Source organism: Nelusetta ayraudi, unplaced genomic scaffold (genome assembly GCF_046127955.1).
Source record: "Nelusetta ayraudi isolate G7.1 ecotype Tasmania unplaced genomic scaffold, CSIRO-AGI_Nayr_v1 ptg000135l, whole genome shotgun sequence".
Classification (NCBI taxonomy): domain Eukaryota; kingdom Metazoa; phylum Chordata; class Actinopteri; order Tetraodontiformes; family Monacanthidae; genus Nelusetta; species Nelusetta ayraudi.
In genome coordinates, this window is record NW_027466185.1 from 18904496 (window position 1) to 18929920 (window position 25425).

Genomic DNA, 25425 nt, shown 5'->3' on the forward strand with positions numbered 1-25425 from the left:
GAAAGGAAGAGCGTCAAACTTTCAGCGCTTGGCAAATTTTAGATGGAATATTCGCGTGTGCTTGGTGTGTATAGAAAAAAATAAAAAATAAAAATTGGCTGGCGAATAATTTCCAGATATATTCGCGTTGCTTCGCCTTCTTCTCGGTGTGTAAGGATCTTACGGACCTTTCGGGTGGGTGTTTGTTTTGGTATGTTATATTTGTTTTACAGTACTGTGTTCCGTGTTGAGTGTATAAATAATACACATTTAATGGAAACAAAGAAACACACAAAACAATTTTCTCAGGGCAACTTTCTGGCCAGGAAGTAAAACTTCTTTGGAACGTTGCTGTTAAATAAAAGAGGAAAGAAAAGAGTTGGCAGCAGGCGAAAAAAAAATAATATTGAAAACGGGATCCTTGTTTCATTACATTTAATTTTTCAAATAGGTAATGGAAAAATGAGTATTTACAAGAAGTAAATGAACTGTACAATGAAATATACATGCGAAGATAAAAAATAAAAACAATTGGGACAGAACAAATAACAAAAAAAAAAAAAGAAAACCTTAACAAAAGTTTATTTTTTTTTAATGGCCTGTGCAGAACTTTGAAATAAATAAAAACAAAGCAAAAGCAGGATTGTGAATTCTGGTAGCCTTTCGTGTATTCATGGATTCAAGTTATTAGAACTATGATGTATAATGGGGGAAAAAAATCCCTCACTATTTTAGGGGACCTTCTGAATTTTGGCAACATTTAACTGTACATAAAAGTTAGGAACATCATTTTTTTCTAATGATGCACAATAATCTCCCAATGAACTCTGAAAATGGAAGAGAGCATTTTTCTCTGTGAAAGCCCACTTTCATATTTAAAAAAAAAAAAAGGAAAAAAAAAGAAGAAGCACAGGACACTGAACCGTGTGTATGTAAACAATCATTTCACATGGTCATAGATCACCTAATTCGAGTGAAACATGATCACAATAAAATATTTTCCTTATCAAGTACTATAAAGCTATAGCAACTTTGGTGTACCAATACTACAGAGGCATACAGTACAAAAAGAAAAGTGTTAAATTACTTCGGATGAAACCAGATGATTGTAGACTGTGATGTCTCGGGGGAGGAAACCCCCCCCCCCCCAAAAAAAATAAAAATAAAATAAAAATGAAAAGACACAAAATAAAAAAACCTCCCAACACTCAAATATCAAATAAACACAAACTACGCGCAGTGCTTTGCAGTACCAGGTACATGCATTTTTTTTCTAGATTTATTACAGACATGACAGATGTCCTCATAAATAGTTGCATAAAATGTTAAAGCCGCAACATTGCACATGATCGTTTGAACAGAACATACAATGAGTGCATTTACAGTTTAGTCTGGTGCGCCTCCCTCTCGCCCGCTCTGTCCTCCAGTCATCCCGGTCGGGAGGGCGGGGAGCCCCACGCTGCGAGAGGAAGGACAGCGCGCACCTATGTACAAGGTAAGGCCTAAACATTTCACCTCTCGCAAAACACATTTTTTTTTTGTTTGTTTTGTTTCTTTTTTTTGTTCCAAGAAGCAACTGGCGGATGCGAGACGTGTCATGGCGTGTCGGTTTACGTACGTTATACAAGCGCAGCCATCGGAAGGAAAGAAAAAAACAAAACAAAACACAGCTTTCTTTCATTGGCTGTACAAGCGTCTCGGGAGGTTGAGTCGTCGCGTACGGAGTCCAGAGTAGCAAAGCGACTTTCGTCTGACGAGCGTCTTCTACCGTTTGTGTTACTCATTATTATTGTTGTTGTTGCTATTATTTTCTTGGAAAGATGGAGACAGAACTGTTGTGTCCTTATGCGTTGTCTCTATAAGAAAGGGGCTGCTTCTCAAGTCTCTAAGTGACAGTCTTAGTGGACGAGAGCGAAAGCACCTGACGTTTCTCTGTGTGTGTGTGTGTGTGTGTGTGTGTGTGTCATGGCACTGCTTTGTGGGCGTGGCTTTCCTGGTGAAAAGCGCTGCAGCGTCTGTGCAGTGGCGTCAAGGCTCAATCAGTTGGCTCTTGCAATTAAAAATAAATTACATCCTTTTTTTTTTTTTTTTTTTTTTAAAGATTTTTCTCACTTATGTTAAAAAAAACGACAAGTCAGTTTTCATTCTAAACCAGCGAGCAGCAGTAGACATGGGCATCCATTAATCTGGGTGATTGTTGAGAACTGGGTTCTCCAGGGCTCTGATTGGCTGTGGAATTGGTCAAAAGGACTACAGGACTTTCAGGAACTCGGCTTCTGAAGGAGGAGGACGAGATCAGCGTTTTCTTTTCCTTTCTTTTCTTTTCTATTCTTCCGGCCCAGTGGGGGGGAGGGGGGAGAGGGGGCAGCGAGCGTCAGCCCTGCTGTCGACTCAGGGCTGCAGGCGGCTCTGGATGAAGCTCCGGACGCCTCCGATGGCCCGAGCGTCAGTCTGATGCTTCCGCCGGTCGATGAAGGAGATGAGGCGGGAGGTGTCCAGGAAGCCCTCCGCTCCGGAGCCCGGCTGCAGCCACGGCTCCTGCAGGCAGAGCCCGGCGGAGGGCCTCTGGCCCGGGTCGGACCGCAGCAGCAGACAGACGAAGTCCTGGGCCGCCCGGCTGACGCCCTGGAAGTAATCCCAGGGGAAGCTGAAGTCCAGCCGGCAGATGTTCAGACACGTCTCCTCGGCGCTCTCGTCCAGGAAGGGCGAGGCGCCGCTCAGCAGCACGTACGTCACCACCCCCAGGCTCCACAGGTCCGAGGTGAGCGACACGGGCTCGCCGAGGACCAGCTCCGGGGGAGCGAACTCGGGGCTGCCCAGCAGAGGGTGGCTGTAGTGGGCGCTGTTGAGCTGCGCGGCGTCGCCGAAGTCCGTCAGCTTGACCGTGGGCTGGCCGCCGGAGGCGCTGTGGAACACCAGCAGGTTCTCAGGCTGTGGGGAGAGAAACCCGGCGGCGTCAGCGAGTGTCAAAGGTCATGGAGGTTCAGCGAGGGCACAAATTGAAAGTGAGAATGGAAAATGTGCCGTTTCTTTGGAAAGAGGAGCGAAAAAAAAAAAAAAAAGAATTTTGATGACGTGCATTTACGTCTCGTAAAAAAAAGTACATTTCTCCTCTCACCTTGCGTGTTCAAATGATAGTTTGGCACAAAGCCTGCTTATTACACATGCCAAGGATGAATTTGTCATGTAGTTAAAATGACAAACTCTGTTTTATGAGTGTGATTTAGCAGTCAGACTTTCATAAACCTACAACTAGGGTTGCACCAGGACCAGTATCGGCTACAGATACCGGGGGTTGAGTACTCGTAAAATACGTGCCGATAGTAGTAGTAGTAGTAGTAGAACCAGTATCGGTTCAAATAACCGATACTGGCGCATACCGGCATCACACCTGCAAGCACCGGGGCCTCTGAAGCGGCTTAAGGTAAAACCCTGGTAATACACTCAAGAGATGTAAACAACGGCTGCTGTATTGTGGGCGTGTCAGCCCGATACCGACACGCAGACGTTGGGAGAACTCACCTTGACGTCCAAATGCACGATCCTGCTGTTGTGCAGGTAGTGTAAAGCTTCTAAAACGTCCCGGAGGTAGCAGGCCGCCTTCTCCTCCGTCAGGTTCCCCCAGCTCACCACGTAGTCCAGCAGACGACCCTGGTCGGCCCTGCAACAGCACAACACCAGTTAGGAAGAAGTGCAGGGAGCATCAGGTAACACTGATCGCATGTGAAGAACCGAGCCTAATTTAAAAAGTACTAGGGATTAGGGATGCACCGATGCCACTTTCTTGTCCTTGCTCTTCAGTACTCTCCGATACCGAGTACTTCATAAGACCATTACACATTCTAGAATTACTTGTTTCAGGACAACATTCCTCAGCATGTTTTTCTACACCAGGTTTCACAAACACAAATTCAAGAAAATTGTTATACACCCTGACTACATGTACAACTGGTATCTGTGTCATGGTGTCGGCACGTATTTTATGAGTACGCGTAGAGTACTCGACCCCAGCATCAGGACCGATGCTGGTACGGTTGCATCCCTAATGATAATCAAATCTCATGAATTCACAGTTTGCTGACAGGGTTTTTCATTGTCGACGGGCCTCTTGTTGCTTACATCTCCAGGACGAGGGCGAAGCTGCTGGGGGTCTCGTACGTGTCGACCAGGCTGACTATGTGGGGGTGCTGGAGCCTCTGGAGCAGGTTGAGCTCCTGAGTCACGTGGTCCCTCCTCATCAGCTTCTTGTTGACGTGCTTGACGGCCACCGTGCGCTTGGTGCCGCGCTGGTCGCAGCGCTTGACGACGGAGAAGCGACCCCTGGTGGCGGAAGACGCGGAGCATTTTTTTTTTTTTTAATGATTTTTATTATTACACACACTTGCCGATGTTTTCCTACATATTGTCAAAAAGAAGGCCTTGTTACCTGCCCAGTTCAGCAACCTCAATGTAGTGAGACTCAAAGTTGTCCTTCCAGCTCACTCTGATCCCATCAGTGGACACAGCTGAGGGAGGAATAACACAACACAAAGTCAGCCGAAACCTCCGCAAGCACATTAAAAAAAAAAAATCACGTTATTTCATGATCGTTTTCATGTTATTTTTATGATAAGTTTCACATTATAACATGAAAACTATCTGGTAAAACGAGATAGTTTCACGTTGGTACGTGGAACTATGTTTTTTTTTCTAGGGTGTTTCTGAATGTGTTCATAGTGAACAACATTTTAAGACGCCAACTATTGTTTATCATTATTCCTTCTGTTGTATTTTTTATTTGTCTTCTTTCAAGACAAGTGTGATGCAGCAGCATGTGGGAGAATTTAGTGCAGCTTCATAAATCGCCCCACGCAACCACTGACAGAACTGGAACATTGGCAACCGCCACACATAATAAATTATACATATATATATATTATGCCAACCACAACCTAATCACTGTGTTACGCATGTCAAACTGCTATGTGGTGTCAACAGTGCAGTGAAGAAACAGTTGCAAGGTTGCAAGCAGGTGTGAACGGTGGACAAAAGTGTCACGTGTGAAAAAAAGAAAAAGAGTGTGAGCTCAGTAAGCTTGAAAGGAAACGTGTGGAGGAGGTTGGTGAGAGCACTGAGGGAAGGGCAGGAGGCGGAGCTGGAGGCAGCAGGGGTTAAAACGAGCCAGGATCAGGAAGGAGGACGTCAGAGGGGCGGAGCATGCCAGATATTTGGGAGATAAATCCAGAGAGGCCAGACTGAGACAGTAGCAGAGGAGGAACGGTGGATTTATGGGTAGAATGTTGAAAGTGGCAGGCAGGAGGCCTGGAGGAGGAGCGAGGAGGATGTAGTGAAAGAGGGCGTGGAGTGAGTTGGTGTGAAAAGAGGATGCAGAGGGTGAGACGGTGAGACGAAGCCCAACGGAGGAGACATGACATGTTACCACATAGGTGTCAAACTCTGGCCCGCGGTGTAATTATATTTGGCCAACTCAAACTACAAAACAATACTAAATCACTACTACAGCCCCTCCCCCTTCCCCCTCCCCCTGACTATTACACAGCACATGGAGCGCTAATACTGCAATATATATTATTGTATTTTGGTGAAATCAATCAAGAGAGGACATTCACTGAAGGATATCAATATGACTTAATTGGTTGATTATTGTTATTTCAATTTGAAATTTATTGTTGCACATGAAAAAAAAGTCACTGTTGAAATTTAAATTAGAATGCTGCAAAAACAGAGGCCTATTTATTTTTTATTTATTTATTTTTTTGATGAGTTTTTTTTTTTTTGGGGGGGGGGCTTTGAAGCAAAGCGTGTAAAGAGGTTCACTGTTCTATCTGCAGGAGGATTCTTCCAATAAATGTCAACGTTGGACCGAGACAAGTTGAAACTTCCGTCCGCACTGCGGGTTTTGAGTTTGACGCCCCTGTGTTCCCAGACCGTGTTCGATGGCATCACGTGACCTGCGGCCGCAGCCCTCTCACCTAACACTCTGAGGCTGGCCGACGAGGTGACGCTGCCCAGCTCATTTGTGGCGACGCAGGTGTAGACGCCGTCGTCTTCGGAGGCCACGCCGATGATTCTCAACGTGGCTTCGCCCGTGTCGCTGCAAGTCAACACACGGGAGGTCTGAACTTCCTCCTCAACTGACAAGTTGTTCCTTCACATTCAGTCTGGGTTTTTTTTTTTTTTTTTGGGGGGGGGGGGGGTTTACCTGTAGACGATGCTGAAGTGTCCGTTGTTGGTGAGGTTGCTGTGGTTGGGTCCCTTCCAGGTGACAGAGGCCCGAGGTCGACCGCAGACTTTACACCTGAGGGTGACGCTCTCGCCGTTGTCACACGTGACATCGCTCAGGGGAACGAGGAACTCCGGAGGAACTGAAAGAAAACAAATAAAAAAACAACAGTGAGGAGTCAGGGTGAGACAAGTTGGATCCAACCTGGCAGCTTCAGTCCACCTCACCACTATTATTTATTATTTATTCAGCAAAATTCAAAATCAAATCACAACAAACCTGCCATTTAGACTCGGCAGACTAATATGAAGTCGCTGCGGTGGCAGATTTTAGTCTTATTTCTTTCTATTATTTAATGGTCAGTCTGGCGCATTTACAGAAACATTTTATATCAAATAAATAAAGCATTTTTTGCATCTGTCTCAATTAAGCTGCGGTAAAGTCAAGATCATGCCGCTACATCCAACATCAATACGGTCGGACGATCTTCAGCTCTCCCTTGAATGCACTCTTGCTTAAAGATATGTTTCGATCATAGTAAAAAATGGATCACTTACCGTCGTAGATGTAGTTTGGGTTTAGAAGCTGGAACAGAGAAAAAGCGACGTCTGAGTGAAACCCGGCACGATGCAGCAGATCCACAACCAGAAGGTCTTTAGTCGTTCTGACCTACTCACCTTTACAGAAACCTTATTGGCCAGGCCTTCTCTGGACTTCCTGTAACCGTTTTCCAGCTTGCTCTCTTTTTTCCCCTCCTTCTCCTTCTTTTCAGACTTTTTCCGGATGCGGAGGGACGTGTGCCAGGAGGAGGACTTCCTACTGGGAGGAACAGAATGTGGACTTCAAGCGGGATCAGGACAATTTTTTCAATCAGACTTTGGTCTTAGACAGACAGAGAGAAGGTGTATTTCACTTTCCATTGAAACTTCCCGTGTCCTTAATTCTAGTGATTAGATGGTTTCATCCTTTGATTTGGACTTGTCTGGACCTGACAGATAGTTTGACTGACTTAGTTATTCATTTTTTTTGCCAAATGTTGGTTGTCTGTTTTATTTTAAAGTAAAACTGCAAAATAAAAACCATCAAAGAAGAAGAAGAAACTGGCAAAATTCAAACTGAAAATAAAATGTGCTGAGTAGAAATTTTTGCAGAAACAAACCTTTAATTTACTGCAAAAATGGGGCAATTTTCCACCCCCCCACATTAGGAAAACTGAATAGTACAAGATGCCCGTGCTGCCTTCAATGAGCACCAACATGTCTCGGAATTTGTTTTTTTATGCCCCACAGAATCACTCCAGCGGAAGGCGCCGGTTTCACTGCTTGGTCTCCTTACTTGATGGGGCCCTCTGGGCAGTCCGGGATGATGGCCGAGGTGTGGCCCAGCACGAATCCGGGGATCCAGCCCTCGGCCGCGGGGCCCTGCTCCGTGGCTGCCCTGAACACCAGGAACATGTTCTGCTGATTGCTGGCCAAGATCTGGACCACCTCGCCCTGAGCGACGCTGATCTCGTCCTCCTTCACCGCCATGTAGTCCTGGGTCACCAGCATGGTGGATACGCTACTGCTGCTGCTACTTTCACTCTGCACGACACGGAGGGGCAAAAGAAAAACAGGATGTGTGAGTGAAAAAACTTGAAAACCCTCTTGAAATAATAAAAAGGTTCTTTTCTAATTATCCCAAAATCAGATTAATAGTTGAATGGCGAAACGAGAAATGGCAGAAGCGGAAGGAAAACTGGAAAAACAGGGTGTTGTTATTGTCCATCTGACAATGTCTCGGAAGAGGATTAGAAGTAAGTAGCGAGAAGGATTAAAAAAGCAGCCGTTTGCCATTTTCTTCTTTGGCAAAAACAAGATCGAGATGAAGAAACGGCGGAGAGAAGATGATCCCCCGGCGGCTCGTCTTTGCAGCTCCAGGCAAAGACGGAAGGAGGAAGGTTAGATTGAATGAGAGGGTTTCTCGTCCGGTACGTTTGCGGGCGGAGCGCAAAACGTCGGCGGTTAGTTTGCAGGAAAAGTTTCTTTTTTTTTTTTCACTCTCTCTTTGGCCATGAAGTCAGAAGGGGGATGTGAAGAACAGCCGTGAAGAGGTCGAGGGGGTTGTTAGTGCAAGCCTTGGAGACAGCAGAATCTAGAGACAGTCCTGAAAGTAGACGGCCCGGGTGGGTCCGCTACAGAGACGGGAGTTTCCGGGAACCCGGAGACGCGCGGCGGGAAAAAGACCGGCGAGAGAAGATGGTGCTGAAGAGCAGTGGAGGTTGTCAGAGAGATGTGGAGTATAGTGGAGATTAGTAGAGCTGGCTGCAGCAGGACAGGAGACAGCAGGCAGGCAGACAGGACAGAGCCGTCCCCCCTCTTGGCCTCGCAGGTTAGTGGGTCAACACCTCGCGCCCCCGCCGGGTCGCCTTACCCCGTTGCTCTGGGTGGACTGGATGGACTGCTCGCTGGCGGACGAGCACGTGCTCATGCGGTCGGCCTCCTTGCTGTGCGTGGAGTGTCTGTGGCTTTGGCTGCCAGATCCAGAGCCCGCCTGGATCTGGTTCTGGTTCTGGTTCTGGTTCTGAGCCCGGACCACCGGGGCCTCGCCCGCCTCCCCCGGGAAGGTGAACGAGCCGGGCCGGCTGGCCGGGGAGCCCGGCATGGAGGTCCAGAAGCCCGAGGCGCTCTTCTGGCCGGGGCTGGGAGGGGGGGGCGGCAGGCCGTCCTTGGCCAGGGGGGGGAGGGGCGCCGGGGGGGCGGCTCCCGGCCGCGATTTAGAAACGGGCGTGGAGGGCGAGGGCCCGACCGTGGCCCGGGGGACGGGCTCGGCGGGGGGCTGCGCGTGGTCCTCTGGGTTCTGCAGGGGGCGCTTTCCCCGCGGACTACCGCCTACAGGTGGCAGGGAAGGAATGAGACCAACCTCCACCGTCAGTAGCTGCGCTTCCATCACAGTTTTTGGGCAAAATGAAAGCGACATTTCTAAAATTTCGACAAAGCACAGTTGCGATCTGCAGGTGTTTTCACTGAATGGTGTGAATGAAGCACACAAGCTGTAATTATCGTAATTCTCGCAAGATTTTTTTTTACGAGAATTACTTTTGCTTTAGTTTGTTTACATTTGTTTTCCGTCAAGAATGGTTGTTATGTTTTTCTCTTTGTTTACTTGTAAAAAATGTTACGTCTCCTCCTCCGTCCAATCATAACGCGGCATTTTCACTTGAAGTGAAGTGGTCACGTGACCCCGTACATCAAAGCCGCTGATGTGTAAATGCGAAAAAAGTGGCTGCGTTTCCATGACAGTTTTTCGCAAAGTAAAAGCGATATTTCTAAAATTTCAACAAAGTACTGTTGCGATTTGCAGGTGTTTCCACTGAATGGGGTGAAGCGCACAAGCTGTAATTCTCTGAAAATTTCGTAAATTCTCGTAATTCTCGCGAGAATTTTCGAGAATTCCGTTGCTTTAGTCGGTTTACGTTTGTTTGCCGTCAAGAATGGTTGTTATATTTTTCTCTTTGATTACATGTAAAAAATATTCCGTCTCCTCCTCCGTCCAATCATAACGCGCCATTTTCACTTGAAGTGAACCGGTCATGTGACCCCGCAAGTCACGTCCGCTGAGAAAAAAAACAACCTTTTAGCCATATTTGGCTGAAAGGTTGAAAGTTTCGGTGTTTCCATGAGCAGCTTTTTATTGCCACATTTAGGGTTCAGCGCAATTCCAGGGGTAATTGAAACGCAGCTAGTGAAACCCCTTCCACAGTCGTGCCTGGTGGGCGGTCAGCCGTGGGGGAAAAATTCAAGGGAACACACAATACTGACTTCGTACCTGACATCTTGCCGGGGCCCTCGGGGTCGGCCCCAGGGTGGTGGCGGAGAGGCTGGGGCAGGCGAGAGGGTTGGGGGATCCTGGACGGCCGGCGTGAGCCGCCCTGCTGGGGACCTGAAGCGATTGCGTTACCCTGAATTCCACCGCCGACTCCGTGGGGGGCGGCCGGCACGCCGCTTCCTGCAGAGGGCGCTCCCACGCCGCCGCCACCGCCGCCGCCGCCGCTTGGCCCCACGTGGTTCCTCTGGTTCTCTATTGGTGAGGTCAGAGCTGTGAGACGGCAGAGACGGCAGACGGCCATGAGGTACAAAACAAGTTCTCCCTGCAAAAACTGGGCCCAGTGTTCTATGTATGTATTCCAGTGTTCTTCAACCACTGGGCCGCGGCACGCTGGAGTGCCGTGAGATGATGTCAGGTGTGCCCGTGAAAATGATCCAATTTCACTTCATTGCTTGGAAAACAGTCCATTGTGGAGCGACTGTGCTTTAGAAGGAATGTAAAGCTATTTCCCTCCCAGGCCGCAGCCTTGTGTCCATCTGCACAGGCCCAGGTTTTAACACTGAGTGAGTACAAATCATTAAGAGACCGCACTACCAGAGTTTGGACACACCCGTTTCTACTTTATCTTTACTACTTTCTACACTGTAGATACACACTGAAGACGTCAAATATATGACCAAGCTATGTGTATCAATGTGGCAAAAGAAAAGAATGTTAAAAATGTTATGTATTATATATTTCATATGAAGGGTGGCTATTCTCCATCATCTAAAATATAAAACTTGTTTGAGTTATTTCACACTTTTTTGTTCAGTACATATTCCATATGTGTTCACTCATAGTTTTGATGCCTTGAGTGATGATCTACAATGTAAATAGTGATGAAAATGAAAGAAAAACCATTAAATCAGAAGGCTGTGTCCAAGCTTTTGACTGTCATCTTGTCATTATTCAGCTAAAAAGTGTCATTTTATAATATTCTTGGTTAGTGGCTCGTCAGGGGACTTGTTTTCAATGTAAAAAAATGTGCCGTGGCTCGAAAGAGGTTGAAAAACACCAGCTCTGCTCTACATTGTTGTGTGCACTCCTACCGTTGAGGAAGTTGTGCTGACTGTCGAGTATCTGGCTGATCTGAAGGGTCCAGACCTCCCGCACCCCGGGGTGGGAAGAGTGAAGCACGAAGGACTCCACGGTGCCGTTGGTGGAGCAGGAGGAGAGGATGAACTTGTTGGGGTCGCCCTCCACGTTCTCCTCCAGACCCAGGCAGCTCACCTGCAGGCCGGAAGACAGGCAGGTTGTTTGTATAAAACAACGTGTGTGTGTGTACAAATTTTATTGGATGAAATAATGGCATGACTGATTACTTTATTTGATTCATTTTCTATTTTATTTGTATTTCTATTTTAATTTTACTTTTATCTCTCTTTATACTATAGTTTAGAACATTGCATGCTTTTCATTGCACCAGCAGTGTCAAGCTGCTGAAAATGTGAATTGCTTTAGGAGATCAATAAAGTATCTATCTATCTATCTATCTATCTATCTATCTATCTATCTATTTATCCATCCATCTATCTATCTATCTATCTATCTGTCTATCAGGAGACCAAAACTGCCTTCAGCATCTTACTTTCAATAGTATAAAATAAACACCTACTATTCAGATAAAAGTTCCCGCGGTAACAAAAAGACAGTAGTACTTCATTTCTATTAAATGCATTTAGATATAACAACTTTTCCACTGAGCTTGCGTGATCTGCTGTTTGTCCAGCAGAGGGAGCTACAATGCCTACAAATGACAGACGGATTCAGTCCATGGCTCACCTTGATGCTGTTCTTGTAGAGGAAGCCCGGCAGGGAGAAGCCTTTCTTCTTGTCGAGCGGCTCGCTGAAGATCACCAGCTGCTCAAACAGGAAGACTCTCCTCTCCTTCATGCGGCCGAGGTGACCGCCCTCCGGGTCCGACACCATGAAGGTGTCCTGCAGCAGCAGGCGGCCCTGAGCCACGATCTTCCCCTGCGAAAGGCAACAAACCAGACGGGCTTGTGAGATCGATGTGGAGAAAAGGACAAAAGCACAACATGAAGTAAAACCTGGAAGCGGTCACATGACTTCTTACATCGAAACCTTGCAGCCGGCCGACATTCATCATGTCGTTGCACATTTTGGGCACCATGCACATGACCTCGACGGCTTTCTGTCAGGGTCACAATAAAGATGAGAGTTGTTGAGTTTGTTAGACACGTTTTGGCGGAGTTTTCAGTACAAAGGACCCAATTATCTCACCTCCAGCTCCCCCGACTCCAAGCCCACCTTTTTAGAGTGTTTCAGGAGATCCTACACACACACAGACACACACACACACACACACACACACACACACGGAAAGTGCATCAGAAAATATAAACTTGTTGACTAAAGCGACAGTGAAACACAAAAAATACACTACAGAGCGCCAAATTCGGGAGCTCTGGCGCCCTCTGCAGCACGGCGACGGGCCGAACCTTGAGCAGCAGCTGGTACTTCATGATCCTCTGTACCGGCTTGATGAGCAGGTCTGAGATCTGCAGTCTGTGTCCCAGCTGCTGCTTCAAATCCTGCAAAGAGTCAAAGGCGGCGGTGAGCCGGTGAGCGGCAGACGGACGGCGCAAAGTTGCGAAAAGCCGCCGCGCTCGTACCTCGAAGTAGGTGTCGATGTACTCCGAGACAATGTGCTCCGACTTGGGCTTGTTCTGGCAGTACGCCACGTACATGTTTAACCTCCGCTCCTAGTGGACAAAAGGCAAAACAGCAAGGAAAGGTACTGAAACGGGGCCGTCGAGCCGGGTTGGTTGAGATGCGGGCAGCTGTTGAATGTATTTTTTTCTTTATTTCTATTAATGTATTTAGTTAGTTAGTCATACTGTTTTTCTTTGATCATATTTTCCTACACTCTGGTGGGCGGAGGGCAGGAGGAGGGAACGGGTTGGGCTACGTTGCTTCTCAAAGGAAAAGAAAAAGTTGTCCACTGTACACTGCCAGTCAAAAGTTTGGACTCACCCTGTGAATTTAATGTCTTTTCTTTTATTCTCATGACGTTGCAGTTTCTCACTGAAGGCATCAAAACTACGTATGACCACACATGGAATTATGCAGGAAAGAATAAAAGTGTAAAATTTCTATTTTATATTTAAATTCTTCAAAATAGCCTCCTTTCATAAAAAGCATATTTAGAGTTATTTAGCGTGTTTGTCTTTGCTGCATAATTCCATATATCTGGCTCATAGATTTGACGTCTTCAGTGTCTATCTGCAGTGTAGAAAGTTGTAAAGATAAAAAAAAAAAAATTGCATGCGAAGGTGCATCCAAACTTTTGACTAATGACCATTCTGACTGTGACTCAATCAACATATATGTCTTATATGTGTCAACATGTATGATGTGAGGCGAGCGATGCCGAGCGACTGCTGCTGACCAACCTGTTTGAGGAAGAGCGGCCCCAGCCTGTCGGGATCCTCCAAACACTTCTCCAGCTCGCCAAGGAAGAAGCTGCAAAGTTGCACAGAGGGGTCACACTTAGAACCTGTGTGGTGGAAATCAAGTAGACTGCGTGTGTGTGTGTGTGCGTGCGTGCGTGCGTCTCTCACTCCTTATGCCAGTCGTAGATTTGGTGAATGTTGCCGAACACGATTTTGTCCTTTCCCTTCATGTCATCGGGGACGCCTTCCTCCTTCATTCGACCCATGTAGCCCTTGAGAAGGAGACACACAAGCGCGCAGACCAGGAGTGTGTGAGTCGGGAGCAAAAACTTCTCGCAGCGCGAGTAACACGTTCCGAATGCCAGTGTGGTAGCGTGAGACGCTAAGGGGGCAACGGCGCGCCGGTGAAGCTCCGCTCACCTCCACCACCAGGCCGAGGTCTCGCACGTAATCCCTCTCCGTCTCCACCAGCTCCAGCAGGACGTAGCTGCGACGGGCGCGATGGATTCAAACGACAAAATAAGTGGTGTTCAAACAAGAAACAGTAAAAAAACAAAACAAACACAGCAGTTTTAGCGCCCAGGCGAGATGACTCACTGCCTTTTCTTCAGCATGCTGGCCCTGCGTTCGTCCATCTCCTCCATGGGAGACGAGGAGGAGAGCAGGGAGTTGTCGGAGGGATTGAAGGAGGGGGAGCTGCTGTCGCCCTGTTCCACTGACAGCGTGCTGGGCCGGTCCTCCAGAGCCTGCGCCAGGGGCAACCCAAACACAGGCGTGATCATTTCATCCACCACTTTCAGCACACAGCTTTTTTAAAAAAAAAACAGGGAGTGGGGTATGCCATAGGTCAAGGGTCACCAGCAAGGTGCTCGCGGGTCGCCGCCAAGGACCGCATGAGTTGCCCGCAGGCCTGTTCGAAAAATAGCACAACTGGAATCACGCTTGCATTTCTATCCATCCATCCATTTTCAATCTCCGCTCCTTCCTGAGCTCTGGGTCACGCTGGTCAGCTGCAGCCTATCCCAGCTGTGGTTGCCCTTCGCACCACCCAGGACCCACGAAGTGGCTCTCGGGTTCAAAAAGGTTTGGCGATCCCTGCTGTAAGGCTAAAGTCTGCCTCGCCTCAACATTGACCGAAACTTTCACCAGAAGACACTGTCGTACCATCTTGCTCTTGACCAGCTCCTCGATGGCGCTCACCAACTCGGCAGCGCTGGGCGTCTCTGAGCTCGAGGGACGGACCGACAGACGGGAGGAAGTCTGGGTGAGAAGAGAGCATTAGGAGAGGCAGAGGTGGACAAGATTAGAAGCTGCTCCAGGCGCATGCAACGGAGAGCGACTCTGCTGAGTCGGATGGAATGATGGCTTTGAAAAAGCGCACTAGTGATTCCCTTGAACGGAGCCTAACGTCTGCTTCTGGTGAAGACCGGATGACTCTAGATCAGGGGTGTCAAACTCAGATACACAGCGGGGCCAACATCTAAAACTTTGATTTATTGAAAAAAATCGTCCTCCTGATATAACAGTGAACTTTATTATATGGACCCAAACAACCTGAATATGGAACAAGCAAAGCAATAAATAACTTAATATTGCACCCAAGCAAAATGGCATTTTCCTTTTTCCCCCAAAAACATTGAAATAAATTAAATGTAAACAGAAATCCTATGCCTCTTTTGAATATGCAGCCTTCTGATTTGAATTTCAACAGTAACATTTTTCTAAGGGCTAATAATACATGTAGAAACATGTAATAACAATAAACCATGAGGTCATAATACTATCCTGTCCTGACCGACGCACCAGCAGAGCATTCTGGGATTTGTAGTATTAGCGGTACATGTGCTGTATAATAGTGGCGGGCAGCTCTAGCAGTGATTTCTCATTGCCTTGTGGGCCAAATATAACGACACTGCGAGCCAAATTTGAGGCGCGGGCCAGAGTTTGACACCTGTGCTCTAGACTCCTCCCATCACTCTCAACAGGATGCTGCACCAGCGTCTTTAAAATGAGCAATGACTTTGTGAAAATGTCCGTTTGATGTTTTAATGCTGTAATCTGCCAGAGGAATCTTTCTTAAAACATGTTAGCAAATGGAACCCCGGTGCTGAGGTTTTATCTCTGTTCAAAAAAAAAAAGAAAAAAAAAAAAGGAAGTGAAAGGAAAGTTTATGATCAAAGAAAATCAAACTAGAAATGAAAAGAGGGAAAGTAAAGAGTGAAAAAAATCAAACTAATGAAAAATAGGCTGAGGGTGGGATGAGTAAAGAGTTGATGGTGGAAAAGAGGTAGAATGTCAGAAGAGAGAAGAAGGAGAAGAAGAGGAAGTTGAAGAGGGGGATGGCGAGAAGGTCGGGGGTGTGATGGTCGAGTCTCCGCACTGGTGATGATGAGCGGCCTTTGAATGGAGAAAGGGTGCCGCCACATGAGAAGAAGGCCGTGTGTGTGTGTGTGTGTGTGTGTGTGTATGGTGTGTATGCACGTGCGTGCATGTATGCGTGTATACAGTCGAGGAAGACTCTCACCCTTGCTGTGCTGTGCTTCGAGACTTTCTCCAATTAGGTTTTCTGGGTGAGGCCTGTGTTGCCCGTCTGGCCTCGCCAGCGTTTAGAGATGCCAATTACTCGCATGGGTCATGAGGTCAACGCACAGAGGGTAGAAGGGGGAGTGGGGATGAGGACGAGCGGGTGAGGGGGGGCGGGGCGGGTGAGAGACGGAGGTCGGAGGACGATGGGAACACGTGGGTGGGGGGTGTGTGTGTGGAGGGACTTTGAGTGTTTTTTCTTTTTGAGGGGGGAGGGGCCTAATCCTGCAGACGGACGCTCTCGTCTGTTTCACTTCGCTCTCTCTCTTTGCGCCTGAGTGGCGCCGCCGTACGTTTTGTCCCGCCCTAGTTGGGGGGGTGGGGGGGGGGATAAATGGCACTCTTGGTTTATTTCGGTGTAAAAGTAGGAGCTAACGCAAGCTGAGAGTTATGTACAGTAGCCCTCTGATTCGTGCCAACGCCAACACAGAACACCTCCACGTTGTCCGCCGTTGAAGAACTACGTTTGTTTTTTTTTACATCTTTATTTACATGTTCCTATGGAGCCCTCATTCATTGACCTGGTGACTCTGGTGTCGAGCAAACAGGGCGGAAAGTAAAGTAAAGTAAAGTAAAGTAAAGTAAAGTAAAGTACGGCAAAATCAAAGTTTTTAGAGAATAAAGAACGGGAAAGAATAGCGAACGTTTGGAGTTGAAGAAATACAAGGGGGACTGCTCGCTAATCGAGGAAGGAGGGTCTAAAATGAAGGAGAGACGTCAAGTCTGGAAAAAAGCAACAAGTGGACAGTTTCCATTGAATGGATAAACTGCGGTGGAAACGGAAGAAGAGACAGTTTCACAGGTGGTGCGTCAAGCTGAGAGAAGGGGGGTGGGGGGGTGCAGAGGTTCGGAGACAGAAGGGGGGCAGAGCAGGGCTTTTTTTTTCAGATGGAGAGGTATGGAAACTGAGACAAAGCAAAGACAGGACATAAATCAAGGTAATGCTACGGCATGGCAAACAGCAAACAATACAACCAGGAAACGAAAAAACAAAAGAGAAACAGAAATTAGTGTCAGAGGTGCCGCCGCCGTTTGTCGCCGCGGAGGCGAGAGCCTCCTTGAGCTACTCGCTGCTTTAGAGGGGAGGGAAGAAATATGACGCAAAAAATGCCAAGGTCAAATGTTATGCAGAACAGAAAGTAGAATATCACTAAAAGTGTGCCCAGAAGAAGCACTTTTTTAGGAAAACTCAGGCATTAAGATGTGCAAAAGGTCCAATAAGAAACTCAAAATCCACAGGGACGAAGAAAGCTCGTGGCATCAAAGGTGAAGTTTCAAGGATGTTTGCAGTGGCTCAGATATTGCCCGGCCCCAACACACACACACACACACACACACACACACACACACACACACACACACACACACACACACACACACACACACACACACACACACACTCGCTATATGCATAGTGCCGCAGCCAGTGTTTGTGGATACTGCACTATATCCAACAATATAATACAGATACTGGACTTTATCCATCAGCACTGTTTTAATAAACAGAACTCACAGAATGTTAGCGCACTTTGACTTTGGGGTGATGAGCATAAAATGCTGATGCTGCGGTGATACTGCACCATAAAAGCAGCACATTTAAGGTGAAACAAGCAGCATCATTTCTTCCTCTCTAACTTTTCTGAAACTATTATTTCACAGCTTAGCACATTGAAAAATGGCAACGTTTCGATAACTCTGGCAGTTAATCAACCTGCCAGAGAACGGCACGCTGCACCATGAAAACTCAAACACTGAGCAGCTGCACACGTGCTTTCAAACGTCTGTAGGAAGGTCAAATTGAGTTCACCAATCGAGAGCTTTGCTGCGTTTCAGGTGCGTCCTGAAATCTCATCCGAAAGCCCAACATCACCAACGTTCTGTGAGTCCTGCATCTTTGCGAAAGGCTCCAAAACAAGGCAGCTTTCATCAGGTGACTTCTCCTCCCTCCTCCTCCTCCTCCTCCTCCTCCTCCTCCTCCTCACCTTGTCGTCCTGTGAGTCCGGCTGCAGAAGGCTGTGCTGCTGGATGGCCATGGGCGGCGGCAGGGGCACCGAGTCGGCGCCCTCCTCGCCCTCCTCCTCTCCGCAGCTCTGCATGCCCGACGAGCTGGACTTGGACAGAGTGCCGCTGGACAGGCCCTCGTTACGAACCCTCTGCAACACACACACACACACACACACACACACACACACACACACACACACACACACACACACACACACACACACACACACACACACACACACACACACACACACACACACACCAGAGAGTCAGCACTCGACAGGCTGTCACTCAGGCTACTGATATTGCTGCCACTGCTGCTGCTATTCCAGTAACTATTGCTGTTGCTACTGCTACTATTCCAGTAACTATTGCTGCTGCTACTGCTACTATTCCAGTAACTATTGCTGTTGCTGCTGCTACTGCTGCTATTCCAGTAACTATTGCTATTGCTGCTGCTACTGCTGCTATTCCAGTAACTATTGCTATTGCTGCTACTATTGCTGCTATTGCTGCTGCTGCTACAACTATTGCTGCTGCTGCTATTGCTACAACTATTGCTGCCACTATTGCTGCTGCTGCTACAACTATTGCTGCTGCTGCTGCTGCTATTACTGCTATTGCTACTGCTGTTGCTGCTACTGCTGCTTATTACTGTAACTATTGCTGCTACTGCTGCTAGTGCTACTGCTGCTACTATTGCTGCTGCTACTGCCCCACCCACCTCCTCCACCGTCTCGTCCTGAGGCGTAGCCGCGCTGTCGTCGGAGTCTTTCTGGGAGCCGATGGTCATCTCGCCACTCTTCCTCACGTCGCGGCTCTTCTTGTGCTTGTGCGCCAGCTTCTTGACGTGGCCGTCGGCCTTGCCGCTGCTCAGCCGCCGCACGGGGCTGGTGAGCCACTTCCGCAGGGTGTTACCTTCCAGGGGAAAACACACAACAGTGGTCGGTACGCCGCTGAGAGTAGGATTCTTGAAAAATACAAGAGGGGTAACTGAGGCTTTTTGGAACCCTGGATAAACATTCAGCAGCTGACGAGGACGTCCCCATAGCAACTACAGGGAACACTTGCTGCCTGGCTAGACAAGATTCTACTTCAAATCAAATTATTTTTTTTAAGTACAGCTGGGATTTCTTTGGCGTTTGGATTGTCATTTAAATTTCCTGAATTAAAAAAAAAAAAATCTACAAATTATTTGCAAAAATGAAACCCGCAATTTAAACTGATGCATCAAAAGAAAGCACATTAGGAGTCATCTACCTCAAAATAATGTTTTCTATTAACACTTGGACATGATCTCACCTGGCCGCTTGGGTCCCGGTGAGGCGTGGGAGCCGATGCCGTGGCCCGGCTGCAGCGTGGCGGACGACCCCGGCATGATGGAGTCGTTGCTGCACACCGACAGCGTGTCTGCGAATGCACAATGGGATGTTTTTAAATAACAACGACAAAATCTAAAAATTTTGATTCTTATATTGGGAAAATAATTTACTTCCTATAAATATATTCATAAAAGTGTACAATCACAGTACAATAAAAGTCCTTTGGTTCTCCTACCCTTACAACGGTTCTCATATATACATAAGAATACACAGGTTTTTTTTTTTAAAAAGCCCAGTGTGGACAATCCAGCTCGCCTGACGACGCGTTTCATAACTAGGATGAATGCTTGCGTCAAATAAACCAACTGAGAAGAAGGTGGACGAGGTGTCCAAGTTTGTGTGCGCAGGCCACCGTAGCTCGCTGGCAAGCTCAAGAAGGGGAGAGGGATTGAAAGACGCTGCAATCTAAAATCTAACCACTTGATGTTGCCGTTTCTTCTTCATTATTCATTCATTTAAGTGAGATCGCGACTACTGGCTCGTACCTTTGTGGTTGAAGATGCCCTCCATCTCCATGGAGGACCTGGAGTGGGCGATGCAGAGCATGGCGCAGGGCACCAGGCCCTCCAGGGCCGGGGAGCGGTCCGTGGTTCTGACCAGACACCAGTCGGGCCTCTCGTGGCAGCGCTCCAGGACCTCCACCGTCTGGCCGCGGCGGACCGTCAGCTCGTTGCTGTTGCTGGCCATGAAGTCGTGAATCACCACGGTGAGCTCGCAGCCACCAGACAGCTGAGGAGGACGAGGGAGGGCGGGGGGGTGGGGGAGGGTGGGGGGGGCAGCGCAGAGTTCTTTCACTGTGTACAATGGATCAGGCATCATCTGCGAGTCTCAGTGTGTGTGTGTTTGTGTGTTTGCGTACCTTATCGCTGTCTAGTGTGTTCTGCGAGGTGCGGGACGCCAGAGAGATGGTGTCTGGCTGGCTGCTGCCTTCGCCCTGACTATCCAGGTCTTCTCCATCCCTGACCGTCACACACACACAAAGGAAAACAGTTCAGAGGTCAGCGGAGGTTTATTTCCAAGACGTAGGCTGGACTTCGGTGCAGAGCAGCACTCAAAGTGTTTACCGTCGCCCTTTGTGATGCTTGGCCGCGGCAGGCTTGGGGATGTGAATGGGCTCCTTGAGCGCCCCCCGCAGGTGAATGGTGCGCTCTTGGATCACCTCCCGGATGTGTTTGATCCAGTCCTGCTTGTTCTCGATGCTCGAGGCCTAGGAAGGATTTTGCACCGGGGTCAAATGTCGCAGGGAAGCAATCCGCCGTTGGAATTCTTGGTTGTTGTTTGTTTTTTTCCCACTCTGTTTTCGCACAAGTCTGAAAAACACTTTTGGGCTCTGGTTGAACATCAACAGCTTTTGGGAACCTGTAGTGCAGCTTGGGTATTTTTTTTTTTGTTTGTTTTTTTTAAAATCAATTATTACTTGATTGATTTTATTTGACCAATCACTGAGGAAGCTGTAGGCCTAAAAACCCTTTTAGCTTTTCAAAGTTAACCATTTCTTTCTATTCTATTTCACAAAATTAACTTCAGTATTTCTTTTAATTTTCACTGTACGCAAATAAATTATATTTGCTTTCTCCAAAACCTGCACTAAACAATTACTGAAAAACAACCTTTCTTTAAGCATTTTCATTTTCAACAATGAGGTTTTTACAGCATTGTTCTTTTTCAATGAGAACATGAATATTTCAGTCGGTGGCTACGTTTGGAAACACTGTCAGACAATATCATTGTCTGACAGCTTTTGAACTGGTGCTGCAGGAATGTGAGCCTAGAATCAGTTTCAGACTTGTGAGAAGTGGCTGAGGGCTGTGTTTTAGCAGTTTCTACTCACCATCGCTCCGTGTTTGGATCCCTGACTTAGCTTTGAATTTAAAATATAAAATAGAGAATTTCACTGGTTTGATTTTAGAAGCTGCAAACAACATTTTTCTTTTCTTTGCGCGTGCTAACAAAATGGTCGGACACGGACGTACAACACTGATAAATCTGCCTTTGGACAGGAGGACAGCAGCCCGATTAATTGTGGCACAATGTGATGACAGTTGTGTGCGATGAGACGTCTTATTTACGATGCACATTTCACATGAAGGCCTCTCAGCGGTTAGTCTGGTTGCCGACATTCAGAAAGTTTCACACTCGGAGTTAAGCGCGTTAGCATTTTCGGCTTCGTGCTGTTCCAACGGCTGACTCGTAATTCTCATCGGAACGCTAAAGATGCCTGACTGCATGGTTTATAGCGGCTTTAATAAAGAGCCTTTTTCACATTTCCTGGTAGAGGAACGCGGCTCTCCGTCCCGTTGAGCCAGGGATGGAAGATTGTGGGCGTTAAGGGGTTGAATCAGTGTCAGCGGCGTTGGTGGAAGCACGTCAGCCCACAGAGAGCATTAGAGATTCAAAACATCGACAGGAAACGCCGCCCCAGATATGCAGATGTCCCCGTGTTTGCCAACAGATGGAAGTAAGCACAATATAACCTGAAGGGGGTGAAGGGGGGGGAGGCCCCCGAGGCTGCCAACGAGTGACAGACAGAGGACAGAGGGAGAAATCGAAGGAGACAGAAGAGGGATTGGTGAAACAGGAAAGCCTCTCGGGGCGCCTCAAAGCTGCTCATGCAACCACACAAGACAACAGAGAGGCGGGGAGAAAAGAAAGGCAGGGGAAGGTTGAACTGGGAGAGCAAACTGGGTTAGACTCAATCTGATTTTCACTTTTCCCCTTAAAAAGATTTTGGGGGAGGATAAAAAAAACAACAACAACTTGATCCTCTTAATACCACTGACAGTTCCCCGATCGTGTTTAAACTCAGAAAATCAGACATCAGTCCAACCGCACAGGAGACGTAGAAGAGGGCGCAAGAGTCAGTGATTCTCACCTTGAGCACGATCTTGTTGTCAGAGGTCGGGGTGCGTCCCACCCACAGAGCAAACTTACAGGGGTCGCCCTCGACGTGCTCCGTCACCCCCAACTCTGATGTCTGGGGAGGGAGACCGAGAACTCGGCATGAGAAGCGCAAAGAGTTGTTTGAAATTCAAGTGTGGACATTTAGTGAAGCACTGCCGTTAATCTATTATTCCAGGTTCAGTCTATTTGTGCCTGACTCTGTCCTGAGTCTGAGAATACATTGTTCCTGTTCTTTGCTATTTTTGTTATATTTACAACTTTCTACACTGCAGATACTGAAGACATCAAATATATGAGCAAGATATAAGCAATTATGCAGCAAAGAAAAACACGTTCAATAACTCTAAATGTGCTCTTTATGAAAGGTGGCTATTGAAGAATTGAAATATAAAATGTGTTTGAGTTATTTGACACTTTTATTGTTTCCTCCATAATTCCATGTGTGTTCATACGTAGATTTGATGCCTTCAGTGAGAAGCTGCAACGTCAATAGTCATGAGAATGAAAGAAAAGACATTAAGTTCATAGGTTCACTTTTGACTGGTAGTTAATATGTATATGCATGTATGTGTGTGATATGAATTTATATGGATGGAAAAGCTCTGGGGGGAAATAAGCTAAGCTTCTTCGCACTCCTTTTCGAATATATGTTTTCTTTTTAAATCTTTTTCTGTTCGACATAAACATTTCAATCAATCAAATCAAATCATGGTGGTGCTCACTTTCCCAATAAACGACTTACAAAGAGTTTGCTCTTGTAGATGTATTTGCTCCTGCCGTTCGAGTCCTTGACCTCCTTGCTGAACACCAGAGACATCTCGAAGAGGAAGAGGTGGCGCTCGCGACCCTTGCGGATCAGAGTCTTCGGATCCCAAACCTGGAAGGACTCCTGGAGGATGAGCTCGCCCTGCGATTCAATGTTTTCATCGAAGCCTGGGACGACATATAAAAAAATGGGGATCATTCCAAGAGTCCATTCCCGTGGCAGATGGCGGCGTCTTCGACTTGCAGTCGTGTTTCTCACCTTCCAGCATGGAGAGGTGCATGGCGTCGTTGGCTCTCTTGGGAACACTCAGCATCACCTCCAGGCCGTCTTTGATCTCGCCTTTACCTTCCTCGCAGCAAGTGAGCAGCTCCTGGAGAGAAGAAGCCAGGCGCACACGGTGAGACTGGAAGACGGACGGGCGGCCGTAGCAGAGAGACGGCGGACAGAGCGCCTAACCTTGAGCAGCAGCTGGTACTTGGTGATTCTCTGCACAGGCTTGATCAGGTAGGAAGAGATGGAGTTGGCCAGTCGATGCCTCTGTTGAATCTCCTGCAAGGGGGAGGAAGGAGAAAAAGAAAAAAAAGGTTGTGATTTAAGAAGTCACGTGATGAGGAGCATCGCTGATTTCAGGTTGGCAGTCGCGGGCAAACACTCACGTCAAAGTAGTTCCCAGCATGCTCCAGGATGAGCTGGGTGGAGTCTGGTTTGTTCTTGCAGTAGTTGACGTACATCTGGAACTTGTCCGCCTGCACAGGGATGCAGGGAGATACCGATTACATTTGACGGCAAACAAGAAAAAAATATTTTGTGAATCTTAAGTTTGCTGTTTTTAATATAACCAGCGTGTTTAAAGTGTAGAAATGTGTAATATATTGGGTACCTAAATGTTTATTTACAACAAAAGACGTATGAAAATAGTGATTAGAGCGTGACCGAATCGCACCAATGACTAAATCGGACGTACCCATGTGACAAAGCAATGTCCAACATCCTCTGGTAGCTGCTCATACTTCTCCAACTCTTTGAGGAAGATGCTGAACAAAACAAGATTGGTTATTGAGAGGAGAAAGAATAAGAAAATGTACAAAATGATTGACGATTAAAACTACTTGGCATGAGCAATCCTACACAATTAGCATTCCTTTGACATAATCTAAACTTAAAATAAATGTATTAAATGTATTGAAACAGAGTGGAGGAGAGAGGCTCCTTACTTGTGGTGGAATTCATAAAGGTCCTGCATGTTTCCGAAGATGATGTGCTCCTTGTTGATGATTCCTGGAGGAATCTCCTCGACTCCGCTGGTCATTTCCCACAGGTAGGTCTGCACAGCGGCAACGGGACCCAATCAACAAAGCACAAGGCAAATGTCTTCAAAGGGCTTTTGAGCGAGACGCTGTTGCAGGTGAATCAGCGTTGACTTACGTCCATGCACTCCCTCAGATCTCGCACGTAGGCTTTCTCTGTCTGAATCAGCTCTGCCATGATGAACCTGCACAGAGGGACGGAGAGACGTCACGTATATACGGAACAGTTAGTTTCCGGCATCGCATCTCCTACTTCGCTCTCACAATAACTGAGAATCAAAGAGACAAACCACAGTGGAGGTTCAGCCTAAATCGGATGGAGGTTGTAGGAGGCTGTACAGACCTTAGCATCGCTGCGCGTCAGCTGTTCCTTCTAAGACTCGCAGTGGGACGCGAAACGCGGCGAGATACAGCGTCCTCACGAAACGCTCGCACGGCTGCATGCTCGGCGCAGCTAATTCAGATGTGAAAGAGGGACTGACTGGATGCGGATTGCCTTCAACTGCACATGTGCAGCAGCGCATCTCCGTCCAAAACATCCCAGCAGCATTCCAAAACTAAATCCGAGTCCGTAATTTAAAACAAAGTCCTTTGGTATAGTAACCATGTTGTTTTAAAAAAAAAAAAGGAGAAGACGCCGACTATCTACGAGTTCGACCTCGGCAGGCTGCATGCGACAAAGTTTTTTTCATTTTTTTTCAGCGCTCGCAGTCCGGGAAGTCTTTGAGGTTCCTTTTTCAACAGCTGTAATTTATCCATAAACCCGCTTAAAAATAATCCAAAGGGGTGGCGATGTCACACAAATAGCAACATACTCTTTTCTGCGGGCCGATTTGCGCTTCTCCTCGTTCAGCTCGTGAGCGGCGTCCCGCAGCTTGACCTCTGACCCCGGCGCCGTGGCTGGGATGATGTCCAGCTGGAGATCCTTACTCTGTCATACAGCGAGAGAGAGAGAGAGTGAGAGAGAGAGATAGAGAGAGTGAGAGAGAGAGAGAGAGGGGGGGGGGGCGGTCGG

At 47.4% G+C, this 25425-nt stretch overlaps 1 protein-coding gene across 3 annotated transcripts in view; it reads right to left on the minus strand.

Moving 5' to 3' along the window:
* Positions 1-397: 397 nt before the first annotated feature.
* Positions 398-25425, minus strand: part of LOC142877412 (triple functional domain protein) — an 80365-nt gene continuing 55337 nt past the window's right edge. Inside the window, exons 26-63 of one of the 3 annotated variants that reach the window (XM_076012031.1) lie at positions 25226-25341; positions 24529-24595; positions 24318-24427; positions 24068-24137; positions 23760-23849; positions 23560-23652; positions 23362-23473; positions 23080-23270; positions 22309-22410; positions 21268-21297; positions 20501-20643; positions 20296-20395; positions 19922-20165; positions 19357-19464; positions 18779-18972; positions 18033-18203; positions 14632-14727; positions 14065-14213; positions 13888-13954; positions 13636-13739; positions 13468-13537; positions 12688-12777; positions 12514-12606; positions 12296-12346; positions 12129-12206; positions 11834-12025; positions 11101-11281; positions 10010-10261; positions 8615-9072; positions 7538-7785; positions 6880-7021; positions 6760-6787; positions 6182-6344; positions 5952-6073; positions 4406-4484; positions 4099-4299; positions 3502-3640; positions 398-2910 (exon numbers count right to left, since the gene is read on the minus strand). In XM_076012031.1, coding sequence (XP_075868146.1) covers positions 2371-2910; positions 3502-3640; positions 4099-4299; positions 4406-4484; positions 5952-6073; positions 6182-6344; positions 6760-6787; positions 6880-7021; positions 7538-7785; positions 8615-9072; positions 10010-10261; positions 11101-11281; positions 11834-12025; positions 12129-12206; positions 12296-12346; positions 12514-12606; positions 12688-12777; positions 13468-13537; positions 13636-13739; positions 13888-13954; positions 14065-14213; positions 14632-14727; positions 18033-18203; positions 18779-18972; positions 19357-19464; positions 19922-20165; positions 20296-20395; positions 20501-20643; positions 21268-21297; positions 22309-22410; positions 23080-23270; positions 23362-23473; positions 23560-23652; positions 23760-23849; positions 24068-24137; positions 24318-24427; positions 24529-24595; positions 25226-25341 — 5484 coding nt within the window. In that variant the 3' untranslated portion in view covers positions 398-2370. Of the gene's footprint in view, positions 2911-3501; positions 3641-4098; positions 4300-4405; positions 4485-5951; positions 6074-6181; positions 6345-6759; positions 6788-6879; positions 7022-7537; positions 7786-8614; positions 9073-10009; positions 10280-11100; positions 11282-11833; positions 12026-12128; positions 12207-12295; positions 12347-12513; positions 12607-12687; positions 12778-13467; positions 13538-13635; positions 13740-13887; positions 13955-14064; positions 14214-14631; positions 14728-18032; positions 18204-18778; positions 18973-19356; positions 19465-19921; positions 20166-20295; positions 20396-20500; positions 20644-21267; positions 21298-22308; positions 22411-23079; positions 23271-23361; positions 23474-23559; positions 23653-23759; positions 23850-24067; positions 24138-24317; positions 24428-24528; positions 24596-25225; positions 25342-25425 lie in introns of all 3 variants that reach the window. The other 2 variants (XM_076012030.1, XM_076012032.1) reach the window with 2 other exon arrangements.